The 13,659-nt window shown below is 41.3% G+C and overlaps 1 protein-coding gene across 3 annotated transcripts in view; it reads left to right on the plus strand.

Moving 5' to 3' along the window:
- C2CD3 (C2 calcium-dependent domain containing 3) overlaps positions 1–13,659 on the plus strand; it is a 98,263-nt gene that overhangs the window by 43,809 nt on the left and 40,795 nt on the right. For all 3 annotated transcript variants that reach the window (XM_008588671.1, XM_008588672.1, XM_008588673.1), the window contains exons 17-18: positions 2,506–3,108; positions 6,193–6,531. In XM_008588671.1, the coding sequence (XP_008586893.1) occupies positions 2,506–3,108; positions 6,193–6,531 (942 nt within the window). The remainder of the gene's footprint in view (positions 1–2,505; positions 3,109–6,192; positions 6,532–13,659) is intronic.

Here is a 13,659-nt window from a genome sequence, read left to right on the forward strand (position 1 = left end):
TTTTTTTTTTTTTTTTTTTTTTTTTTTTTTTCATGACTGGCAACAGATCGCAACCCTCAGTGTCACGCCCGTACCGGACTGGGACCGGCTACCGGATCGCAACCCTCGGTGTTGCTCCCACACCTCGCTCAGCCAGTGAGCGGCCGGTCTGTATGTGGGATCCGAACCCTCGGCGGGAGCGCTGCTGTGCTTCCCAAGCGGCGCACTGTAGCAGTGCGCCACCGGGCCAGCCTAGGATTCAGTTTTTACATCTGTCGCTTACTGTTTGTGGTCTAGAACGAGTTGTTTCATCTCTCAGATTCATTGTTTCCTCATCTATAAAAATGGAAATAGTAAGATCTACTTCACAAGATTATTGAAGCCTTCAGTGAAATTATACCTGTGAAAGATCTTGACACAGGGCTGGGCACATAGGACACCTCAGTTTCCTTCCTTCTGAAACTTACTTCAGCATTTGTCAGGGAGCAGGGACCATCTGGAAAATCCCATCTCTACAAATTAAAACTAGATATAAATGCTTTAGACAATTTGGGATATATCACTTGTTTTTATATTCAGTTACTCTAAAGTGAACACACTATTGTCTTTCCACCTGCCAGTAATTTTAATTATAGAATCACAGAGCTAAGCCATCTAATTGAAGCAGTTCTTAACTGCAGGTGTGAAATTCTGTGTATGTATGCATTTGTGCATTTTTCTGGGGATAATAGCTTTCATTAGAGCAAAAAGAGTCTATAACCAAAAAATGTTAAAAACCATTAGGTTGTGGGGAAGCTAATACCCAGAGATGAGAAATTACTAATGCCAGGGCCATAGGTTCTCAGACTGTACAAGCTGAAGAGAGCCTTAGAGATTAACATTTTCAGCCTTCTCATTTTACAGACAAAAACTAGGAAGGCTCAGAAAAATTAAGTGCCTGTTTAAAAGTTGTATAACCTTAAGTAACCTTTGGCAAATTAATCTCAATAGGCCCAAATCTTCTCATTTATAGAGTATAATTAATAAAACTTTTCTCAGGGGCCGGCCCGGTGGCGCACTGGATAGTGCGCTGCTTGGGAAGCGCGGCGGCGCTCCCGTCCGAGGGTTCGGATCCCACATACAGACCGGCTCCCGCTCACTGGCTGAGCGAGGCGCGGGAGCAACACCGAGGCTTGCGATCCCGTTGCCGGTCCCCGGTCCGGTACGGGGGCAACACTGAGGGTTGCGATCCGTTGCCGGACACGGAAAAAAAAAAAAAAAAAAAAAAACTTTTCTCAGAAAATTACTGTGAATATTATTATACCAGTTTACAATCTATTTTACATAATTCTGAAATCCAAAAAGCTCTGAAAATTAAGTGTTTTTATTAAATCATGAAGCTACCAAATCGAACCTCAACTGTCCTGAGACTTAGTCAACCATATGTTTATATAAAGTTTTATTGGAACACACCATGCCCATTTATTTACATATTATCTATGGCCACTTTATCACTATAACAGCACAGTTGAGTAGTTGCAACAGAGACCATATGGCCCATACAGCCTAAAAATATTTACTATGTGGCCTTTCATAGAATAAGTTTGCCAACCCCTAACTTATATGACCACTGACTGTTATATAATATTCAGTTTATGCACTGTATTATCATTCTAAAGTCTGAAACATTTTAAATTCAGGAACAAATCTGGCCCTAAGGATTTTAGATAAAATAGTGTGAAGCTACAGTAGATGGAATAAAGAGTTTGGAGCCAGCCAGACCTGGGTTCAAATCCTAGCTCTACAACTTGGTAGCTATAATAACTTGGGTGGATCTCTGAGCTTCCATTTTCTCATCTGTAAAACAGGGATTATTATCCCATTTAATCCTCAGATCTTCATAGGGTTACCAAGGGAATTAAATAAAATAATATGTATAAAGCACTAGCGGAATTTCTGAAACACAGTAGATACTCAATAAAGAGTAGCTGTTATTATTTTGAAATCTAATGCCTAGTCCTTGGTAGGTGTTCACTAAGTGGCAATTCTCTTGGTGGAAGACCTGGGACTAGATCCCAGATCTCTTGACTTTTTTGTCCCATGACTTTTCCATTTTACTCATAGTACAATAATAACATTTCACATCTTTTATAGCACTTCTCTTTCAAAGTTGTTCCTAAACCATTGTCTCATTTGACAGTCATAACAGCTTTGTCCAGTAGACAAGATCAGCATTAATTTCCCATTTGTGAGGTAAGGAAGCCAAAGCTGAGAGAGATCAATGGCTTACCCAGAATAAGCCACTGTTTTTGAGCTGAGCCAAGGACAGAACTCAGGTCTTTAAACTCCTAGCCTTTGTTTTTCCTATCTAATCTCATTGCCTCTTAGTGGTCAGAGGAAACAAACTCCAACTCACTGTGGGTGTGTTTTCTGTTCTGTCCTGGGCCTGGATGATGGAGACTCTGGGGTAGAAAGTGGGTAAGGTTTTTTTTTTTTTTTTTTTTTTTTTTTTTAAGACAGTAATTGAAAAATCTTTTCTCCCATAAGGGATCACAGGATGGTATCCTGTCATTCTATCAGAAGCTCTGGACCTGCCTCACAGTTTGGATCTCATGCAGAAGATTGTGGGTGGTCTGGAGCTTTCAGTTTCCTTCACCCATCCTGGAGATAGAGAACGTGTGTTGGAAGCTGCTGAGCTCTTGGGCTGGAGCTTTGAGAATAGCCTGAAGGATTTTGTCAAGATGGATGAAGAGGAACCAGCCACTGTTACCATCTCCACCCCAAGGCTGTGGCTACCTATCCATTGCGTGCTGCTTGCCGGCCAAAAACATATTCATAAGAACACATATTGCTACCTTCGCTGTAAGCTGTATGATCATGAAGCCTTCTGGACCCCTCTCAAGAAGCCCAAGGAATCTTCAAACAAAAAGCAGGTCATGGTTACTTTCAAGGCATCAAAAAGAGCAGAAGTCACTAGAGGCCCGTCACTGCTTTGGTACTTCAGGGAAGAGAGGCTAGAGATCCAAGTGTGGCGAGCTTATGGAAATGATAGTGTGGAGAGGCCTCACCAGACAGACAGCTGGATTGGCTCAGCTTATGTGGACCTTAGCAGACTTGGGGAGAGGTCAGCAAGGACACTAACTGTCAGTGGTAAGTGAGGAGCCAGGCTTCGGTCTTGTGATTTGAGCAAGACCTACTGTTTGTCAGGCACTATCTGAGACACCCTCTCACATTATTTTATTTGATCTTCCCAGCAATCCTATAAGATAGGTATTAGACCCATTTTACAGTCATCAAAATGAAGGCTCAGAGAGGTTGGGTAACCTACCCAGGGTCACAAACTAATAAGTGTTCTTTCCATTATTGCATGCTGAATGATTAGTAATAATTTAGTAGTGCTTATAACTAAACAGATTTCAAAAAGAAAGAGGTCTACTGGCTGCCTAAGAAAGGGGATTATCCAGTTATAGTACCTTGGTGGGGTCACAGATCCAAGAACTGGCTCTGAACTTTGTAGTGCTAGAGTGCATCCAAACTCATCAGATTTTTGTACCTAACATAGTGCCTAGAACATTGTAAGCATTCAGTTAATATGTATAAAATAAGAATGAGCAAATTTAGGGGACTACCTTTAACCCCATGTATAAAAGCCTATATGATCATCTAGAATGCTAGTTTATTAATTACACTGAAAAGCATACCTACTAAGGGGACTAGGATACACTTCCTCTCTGGTCAGTATATCGTAGAACCATGAAGAAAATCTACATCTTAATAAACTGGTTCACAAGGCAGAAAAGAAAAATGTAACATTTTGCAAGTGGTATTATATGCTGGGTGCTTTTCTTTCAAACATTTGCTTAGTACTTGATACATGTACTTAGCCCTGGGAATTCAAAGGTGAGTAAGAAATTGTACCTGACCTCATGGACTTTACAATATAATGGGAGAATACAGTAGTAAGTAAATAATTACAGTGAAGCATAAGAACTATAAAAAGTATTCTCAGTGGTGCTGTGGAAGCACAGGGATGCAGCATCTCAGGTTCAAGGACAACATGTCAGTGAAGTGATACTTGACCTGCGTTTTACCTAATTTAGGTATAAGCCAAGAAAGGGCCACTTGCTCAACAATAGGGTCGGTACACAAGGCTCTTAAGAATATCTTTCTTTATCACAAAGGTGTTCTAAAGAAGGGAACAGCATGTGGGAAGTCACAGAGGCATAAAGCAGTCTGATACATTTTGGTGCTGTAAGTAATTTGGGATGGCTGGATCATAGGATGCATAGATTGGCTCTGTTGAAGTGATTGAAGATGAAGCTAGAGAGGCAGGCAAGAGGACTGTGTTCAAAACCTTCTCTTCTAAGCAGAAAGTTTGGACTTTTTTGTGAGAACTATGGAAAGCTATTATAATGGGTTCTGAATAGAGGAGTGACATAGCTTTGCTAGAAAAATAAGTCTAGTGACTATAGTGTAGGATGAATTGGAGGTAGCCAGACTAGATTCTTTATGAACATGATCTTTATTCAGCTTCACATATCTGTATGGTTACTTGTTATTTCCCCTATGCTACAGTTGAAGAAACTAAGCCATAACCCTCTTTTAGCCCTATTTGCCTTGTGCTCTCACATTATTGTTGAGCAGGTATCCTGGGCTAAAGGAGAACTTAGTGTCTCTGGGTGATCATCCCAAATTTTCTGGTTTCTGGACTCCGCAGATGTAAATCTGGCTCTGTTGAGCATCTCATCAAATGCTATGTGCCCTATTTTTTCTGGGTTGGCCTTGAGTCACTTAAAATGAACTGCAGAAAAAGTCCTTGAAGTAAGCTAAGCTCATAAAGTTCATAAAGGCAGGCTTTTAGCTTCATTCTGCTGAAGAAAGTAGGTTTAGGACACTGAATATAGATCTAAGGATAGGAACTCAAGCACAAATACGTGTTTTTTGGTTTTTTGGTTTTTTTTTCCTTTTTGTCTTTTTTCGTGTCCGGCAACGGATCGCAACCCTCAGTGTCGCGCCCGTACCGGACCAGGATCGGCAACGGGATCGCAACCCTCGGTGTTGCTCCCACACCTCGCTCAGCCAGTGAGTGGGAACCAGTCCGAACCCTCGGCGGGAGCGCCACTGCACTCCCAAGCGGCGCACTGTAGCAGTGCGCCACCGGGCCGGCCCCACAAATACGTTTTTTTATTGAGTTCTACCAAAGATGATATTTAAGTTTTCCTATCACCCATTTCCCTCATACTTCATATCTCACTAAACTGAGCTTTTTATCCTCTTGTACAAGGCATGATATTTGATGTGTTTGTTGAATGAATCAATCAATACATCCAATCATACTTCCAAATACCATTAAGTTTCCTGTGGAAAAGGATTTAACTATGTTGTTTTGGGGTGTCTTCCCTCCTATAATGACTTGCCCTTGTTTTCTGCCTTTGATATTCATACTACTTTACATATTACATTGAGAATTTTATCTAAAAATAGAAAAAAGAAAGGTTTCGTCTTAATTGCCATTCGTGAATCAGTTAACTCCATTTTCCTAAATTGAAATGAGTCTAATGAAGCGAACTTTGAGATTTGGAAGGATTATTGCCTTCTGCTTTATAAATAAAATCTCATCTTAATATTCAGCAAGCCAGTAAAGTTCAAATCTCTGGGTTTAAGTCTGTCATTTACTGGAAGAGTTACCTTGCCAGGTTATTTAACCTCTCTGAGATTCTGGCACATGAAATCAACAAATACTAATTCTCTTACTCTTCCTTCTTGCCTCCTATTTTCCTTCCAAAAGATCTTCAGGGTTACTGCTAGAAAATATTTAATTGCTGAAGCAAGGCTAAAATGAGCCCCAGGACAGATTCCTGATGGGAAGAAAGTCTAAAAACTATGCACATGTGAAAGAGAAGACAGTCCACTCCTGATTTTATCAAACCTTAGACTTGTCTAAGTCTAGTTGCCTCTCAGTATGAATCCCTTCCACAACAGCTCTGCCTGGTATTCATTTGGCTTTGGCTTCAAATCAGAGATCTTTCCTTTATTGAAGATAGTAGGGACAGGGTAAACATTCTCACATTGTTTACAAACTTCACAGTTTCTTTTGCAAATTGATATATTGGGTTCTATAGGCCTTTCAAAGGAGAGGGGACCACAGGTACCGTCAGTGAGTATTTCCTCCAAGCTTAGAGAATGTTCTTGGTTCCTGCTTGCCTAGGCTTATTCTCTTCCATCCTCTTACAGGTGTGTACCCTCTGTTTGGACGAAATGCTTCCAACCTCTCAGGAGCTGCCTTGCGAGTCCATGTGGTTATTTCCTCTCTTTCCCCTCACCCTGAGCCCACTCATGAACTGGACTCCATGGACTGCAGCAGCCACAGTGAGTCTGAGAAACTTCCCAGGAGGAATGATGAAATCCAGCTCTCTCCACCGCATTGCCATCAGAAGTCTTCTGCCTCCACCCAGTTCCCCTGCAACAGCACCGCAGCTGAAGTCTGCCTGGCTCAGGAAGGCCTTGCTGAGTTGGGTGGAACTTTTGCAGTCAGTATCCTGGTGGAAAGAGCAATGCACTTAAGCTTGAAAGGTATACTCTGCTCACTTGTCTAGGAGCATATGTCTGGTTTCTCAGGGGATGGTCCTATCTTCTCAAATCTCTCAAATCTTGGCAGGATCTATAAGAACTATGTATCATCTTAATAAAAAATTCTATTTCTCAAGCCTAAAGTTTTAAGTTCAGGAAAGCCATCCTGAACTTAGAGCTGACCTTTGTCAATTATCCCATCATTTTACCTCTTTCTTTTATTTTTGTCTGTAGCCTTTAACAATGTATTTTGATTATTTTCTGTCTTTCCTAGAGGAATATAAGCCCTACAAGACTTTTTGTTTGTTTTCTTTACTTCTGAATCCTCAACACTTAGAACTGTGCTTAACACATAATAAGCAGTATATATTTGTTAAATAAGGAAGTGGATGAATCTGAAGCCTAGTTCAAATGCTGCCTTCTTCCTTAATATCTTCTCTCATTTCCTAATTTGCTCTCCCACAGGAAGATTGCTTATGGGGAATTTAATAGATGATAAGTTACAGGGATTAATAGAGTCATTCACAAATACTAAGTATGCACTGTGTCCAATATAGGGTATAGGGTCATATCCTCTTACACAGAAAGTTTGTCAACTTGCTTGTTCAGGCCTCAGAACTTGGATTAATGTGATAGCCCTCTCAACAGTTGCTGTTTTCATTGTTCTTCTCCAACATCTTTTTTATTCTGCCACCAAGATTATATGTCTGGTCAACAAATCTGACCTTGTTCCCACTGATTAAAATATTTTGTTGGTTTCATATCACCTGCAGTCTCAGTAACAGCACAGAAAGTACTGCCTGTCTGGATTAATCAGTCTTTCCAGACACATTCCTCACCATTTTTTACTCAGATTCAACAACTTATCTTTTGCCAATGCCCCATTGTCTCTTCTACTACCAAGCCTTTGACCATGCTGTTTCCTCTAAGAATGCCTTTTTCCTCTTCTGTTCAGCAAACTTGCTATTCCTCTTTCAAGAGTAGACTAAAGTGACAGCAACACTTTGAAACCTACCCTGACCACCACTACTAGCAAAAAACCTCCTTCTATGTTCCCAAAGCTTTCCTGTATAATTACCACCCTCCCAGAGGTTTCCTCTTTGATGTTTTATTACTCTGTACTAAAAACGTTAATGTGTCTCTCATTAGACTGTCTGTTCCTTGCAGACAGAGACTGTTATTTATTTCTGTATCTGTGCACCCTGATCCTTGTGATGTAGCTAAGCAAACATAATGTCCTGTTTTGTGAATATGAGATATTTCTGGCATGAGTTACAAACCTGTAAATCACTTGTTACTTGACCTCTTTCTGTTTAGCACGGTCAAGACAAGTATCGGGGTGGACATCTAACTTTCAGAGGTTTTTGTTGCTTCCTTATTTCCACCCTTGCAGCGATAAGCCCATGTAGTCCTACTTCCCACAAACATTTATGTGTTAGGCACTGTGCTGGGCCCTGAGAATACAGATCTGCTGATCGTACCTCTGAAATGTGCCTTCCAAATGATATGATAAAAAGAGTTCTGGAATGGGAGTCAGAAGACTGGATTCTGGCCCTAGCTGAGCCATTAACTTGCTGTGTGACTTTGAGCAAACCCATTTCCCTCTTCCCCAACTGTAAGATGTAATGGTCATACAAAACCATCCTTAAGATTCTCTGCAACTCTCATCCCCGGAGAATAAGGAGCTGAGGGCAACATACGCCACTCTGTGAGTCAGCTACAACTTGCCAAGCTTTCACGAAAATCATGTAGATCCTTCCTTAGTATCCACATTGGCTTTCCTCCTGCCTTCAACAGTGTTCTCAGTATGTCTGTCCTCTCCATGCCTTGGAAGCCTTTTCCTTGGAGAAGGAAATGAATGGTTCCTTCATGCAAAGCTTTATGCAGAGGATTCACAAACAGCCCTCAATTAGGAACTTTGCCCTCAGCAAAGCTTAAACCTCAAGCAGCTTTAAAACTTTCTGTGGTGCCATTTGTAGTCCCGGTGCTGAAAATAAAAGAGCTTCTTGGATATTTCTGTTAGAAAAAGCTTTGAGGAAACCTCCTTTAAAAATCATTTTTATTATAACACCAAAGTCAATGGTTCAGATCCCCATACCAGCCAGCCAGGAAAAAAAAAAAAAAATCAGCTTTAACACTCTTTTGTACACTTACGTTAGACAAGACTAGTATCTCTAGTCCTGTTTTACAAATGAGGCAACTGAGGAACAGAGAGGTAAAGTGATTTGAAGTAATGTAAGTTATACTCAGTAAAAAACAAAATCAGCTTCAGTATCATCAGCTTTTAGAGGTACTCTTTTTCTTTTTTTTTTTTTTTTTGTCTTTTTTCGTGACCGGCAACGGATCGCAACGCTCAGTGTCGCGCCCCTACCGGACCGGGACCAGCAACGGGATTGCAACCCTCGGTGTTGCCCCCGCTCCTCGCTCAGCCAGTGAGCGGCCGGTCTGTATGTGGGATCCGAACCCTCGGCGGGAGCGCTGCCGCGCTCCCAAGCGGCGCACTGTAGCAGTGCGCCACCGGGCCGGCCCTAGAGGTACTCTTTAACACACCCACCCAGGCAGGGTTAGGTGCCCCTCTGGGTTCCCACACCCTCCTGGGTTTTGGCATAGTCTTTATCTTAGTGGATTATAATTATGTGTTTGTATCTGTCTCCCCCAAATCAAGAATCAAATCTCACTCATCTTGTGCATGTGTGACACAGAGGAGGTATCAGTTAATGTTAGTTTAATAGAACTGGACTAAATTTTTGTTAACATAGAAAATTGGGCATTGCTAGAGGGGAAAGGTTCCATCTATTCACTCCAAGCCAGAAAAAGAATGCTTCTCTTAACCAGATTGAGTTAATTAGAACTACTGCAATGGAAAAACTCTAGAATAGGAGATAGGAAACCTGGCTGGTCCTTCCAAATGCTAGTTAACCAGATGTGTGAAGAGCAAGCCATTCTACTTTTCCGTTCCTTGGTTGCCTTATTTGTAAAATAGAGATAGAGATGTCTGTCTGCTGTGATTTTCAGAGATGTTATCAGCACAAGTTTAGTGTGTAAGAAAATAGCTTTCAAGCTATAAAGTATTATCCAAATATGAGAAATTGTTATTTTAATTTCATTGAAACAATTATGCCTTTCTTAATTCATAAAACTACCTTTCACACTTACATAAAACACAGGAAATTCAGTGAGAATTCTTAGACCTTAAAGCTGGTTTACCTCAAGACTTCTTAACTTCTCTCAGTTTGTGTCTCAATTCTGTGGAAGAGATAGTGGCTTTTTTCTGGGCTCCCTCCACAAGTGTTTCAGAACTGGACCTTTTCCAGAAATGTAAACAGGCCCAGATGAATTTCCACCCACAAGGGGAGAGCCAAGGAAACCTGATAGACCTGCTCTCCCAAGCTAATTTGTTTTTCACTTGCCTGTTTGGCTAAAAGGAATGTTTCTGTTCAAGACTGAGCAAGGAACAATTTTCTTCCAAAGTCAAAACAGTAGTTTTGTCTCAAGGACTTTAGCAAATAGTAGCTTCAAACATAAACCTGGAAGTGTGGTGGGAAGCCAGTGGTATGAGAGAGAAATCTGAGCGATATTGATACACATCTAGAATTAGAATTTTATTGCGGGAAGTGATTTGAGAGCACATGTTTCAGATAAGAACACTGAAGCCCAGGGAGCAAGAATGAAGTGTCGTACCAATATGTCACACTTAACTCAGTGGCAGAGCACGTCAGAACCTAGGTGTCCTGCCTCTCAGACAGCAAGTGGTCCTCTTTGCTGATCTCTGTCAGAGCTTTGGTGAGCAGATGTTGCTGTACTCTGCTAGGGTGCACTGCAAGCAGAAAAGACAGCTTCTCTCTCTTTTCCAACCCTGGCAACCATCTCTAGACAAAGAGCAGTGGGGACTCTGTAAACCTTTAGTAAGGGCCTTGGGCCTACTCTGCCTTCAGGGAGCTCTAGGTCTAGTGAGGGAAACACAAGTTATTATAGAAGACTGTGAGAACTGCTGTGATAGAGGTAGGTTATCTCTCCCTAGTTGTGAGGGTTTATGACATTTTATTGGAAGAAATCAGTTGAGAAGCTTGAGACCTGCAAAGGAAAGTGGGAGAAGGAGAGAGAGAAAGAGAGATGAAAGCTGTATCAGGCAAAGTCCAATCATAGGAAACAGGACCCATTCAGCCATTTTAAACACAAAAGAGTTTAATATAGGATATTAAGGTACTTCCAGTCCCTGGAAGGGCCAGAGGAATGGGCTCTAAGCTAAACTTTCAGGAGGGAACCACTAGATCTTTTAAGTTCAGATTACAATGCCAAAACTTAAATCCAGGGATCAGAAACTCATCATTGCCATTGACACAGTGCTCACTGCACCCAGGAACCAAACCCTGGAGCAGAAAATGCAATGTCTCTACAATCATCCTTGTTATTAGTAAAAGCAGAAGGAAAAGGAAGATGTCCTCTGCTTCACATCTGCCTTTCAAATCTTTTGTGAGGGCATCTAATTTGTAGAGAACAATTTGCATCCATATTCTATCTGCAAAAGAGGCTGGGAAGTATCATTTTTAACACTTTCAATCTCTACAATAAAGAAATACCACACAATAAAAGTAGATGGGGGTGGATGCTGAGCAAATCTTTCCACATAAATACTGTTCAGTTTCATTACAATAAAACTTAAGGAGATAGCTCACTAGATAAAGCTACTATTAGTGCTATTTTATACATCTTACATTAGTAATGATGGGTGCTGTGATTTCCATTAGCTGTTTTTGCTTACTACCATTTTATTAGAATCATCTTTCCCTGCTCTTTCAAAATTATGCTTGTAAGCTTGTTTTACCTTGTAGTAGCCAGTGGTTTTTTTTTGTTTTGTTTTGTTTTTTCCTTGTATAGTTCTTGGTATCTCTAATGCTTTTCTGATTTTAAGGCTCCTCTGCCGCCTCCTGGTTATGCCTTTCTCCAGGTCCTGCTTTTTTTTTTTTGTTTTGTTTTGTTTTTTCCTTGTATAGTTCTTGGTATCTCTAAGGCTTTTCTGATTTTAAGGCTCCTCTGCCGCCTCCTGGTTATGCCTTTCTCCAGGTCCTGCTTAGTTGGCAACTCTTGCATGTGTCTCAGCTCTTTCCTGCCTCATGGACGCCACCAGATCTCACTTCCAAGGCTAGCATTCCTCTTACTCCTCTTCAGTTCTCTTTCCTAAGGCCTCCTCGCAAAATCTCCATTCCCTTTTCTCTTCCCATCGCCTAATTTCCTTCTTTTTTTTTTTGTCTTTTGTCTTTTTCCGTGTCCGGCAACGGATCGCAACCCTCAGTGTTGCCCCCGTACCGGACCGGGGACCGGCAACGGGATTGCAACCCTCGGCGTTGCTCCCGCGCCTCGCTCAGCCAGTGAGCGGGAACCGGTCTGTACGTGGGATCCGAACCCTCGGGCGGGAGCGCCGCTGCGCTTCCCAAGCGGCGCACTATCCAGTGCGCCACCAGGCCGGCCCCTAATTTCCTTCTTTATTAATTATCCCTGGTAAGAAGGACTGACAATGTAATGCCATCTGATCTGGTCTGGCTTTGTGCCTTTACGTGCTAGAAGTTATGAGATTAAATAACACAGTGCATCAATTTTTTACCAAGATTTGGGGGCAAAACTATGGTTTTTAGTTTAAACAAATATGGCTGTATTATGGAGTATAATGTGAAATCTTCATGAATTTTTTTTTTTTTTTTTTTAAAGATGACCGGTAAGGGGATCTCAACCCTTGGCTTGGTGTTGTCAGCACCACGCTCAGCTAGTGAGCAAACCGGCCATCCCTATATAGGATCCGAACCCGTGGCCTTGGTGTTATGAGCACCGCACTCTACCGAGTGAGCCACGGGCCGGCCTAATCTTCATGAATTTTTAGGATAAAATACAATCCTGTTAATAGATGTCATGTTTATTGTAGCTGTTCCAAGGTTTCAGAGTTTAGTGTTTACTCTTCTCTGGGTTACTGTTACTTTGGTGGGAAAGTTTGAAAAGAATTGGTCTACTCTAATGGAAATTCTTTTGGTTGAGGAAAATATGTCAAAGCAAAGCTGGAGCTAATCCTCTTTCCCTAAAAGAAATTTGAAGTTTGAGAACTCTAACTGGGGGTATAAAGTTCAGTGATTCCACCTAGAGAATCAAGAGAGGCTTCTCAGAGTAGATGATGTTAAAGTCTATCTTTAAAGGTTACTTATTAAATGTTATACTGCTGTGGAGGAGGGTAAAATCAGCAGTTCCTGAGTATGAATTTGTTCATGAAATTGCTTTCTGTCCAGAGGGACAGACTGAGGTCCCTGGAGGAGTACTTACTGAAAGGAGCAGCCAAAGAGAGAGAGCAGGTTGGAGCCTCAAAGAAGAACTTCAATGCTGGCCACTTAGCTCAGTTGGTTAGAGCGTAGTGCTGATAACACCAAGGTCAAGGGTTTGGATCCCCGTAGCAGCCAGCCGCCCCCCAAAAAAATTTTTTTTGTTTAAAAATTTTTTTAAAAGATGAACTTTATCTACAAGAAGTGGGACTTTGGATTCGGAGAAACCTTGAACTAGATAGGTTGAAAGAAGACAAACAAGTTAGAATCTATACAAAGAATTTGTTTCTATAAAGCACATAAATTATGCTTAAGACATACTACATCTTTTTCTTCTATTTTTTCTTTTCTGCTCTTCTCTTCTTTCATCTGTAGTTCTGACATTCATAGCATTTTAGAGCAAAAGGAATTGAATGGAATATATGTTGTTTATATTTTATAGAGTTTCTATCACTCAGTGCTGTGCAAAAGAACTTTCTACTTGGATGGAAATGTTCTTTTTTTTTTTTTTTCCTTTTTGTCTTTTTTTTTACTGACTGGTAACGGGATCACAACCCTCGGTGTTGCGCCCACACCGCGCTCAGCCAGTGAGCGGGAACCGGTCTCCACATGGGATCCGAACCCTCGGTGGGAGCGCTGCCGCGTTCCCAAGCGGCGCACTCTCCAGTGCGCCACCGGGCCAGCCCTGGATGGAAATGTTCTTTGTCTTCACTGTTCAGTATGGTAACCACTAGCACCATGTGGCTGTTGAACACTTGAAATATGGCTAGTGCAACCAAGGAACTGAATTTTTTTTTTTTTTTTTTTTTTTTTTTTTTTTTTTTTTTTT

This window comes from Galeopterus variegatus, unplaced genomic scaffold, assembly GCF_000696425.1.
Source record: "Galeopterus variegatus unplaced genomic scaffold, G_variegatus-3.0.2 Scaffold4951, whole genome shotgun sequence".
NCBI classification, from domain to species: Eukaryota; Metazoa; Chordata; class Mammalia; order Dermoptera; family Cynocephalidae; genus Galeopterus; species Galeopterus variegatus.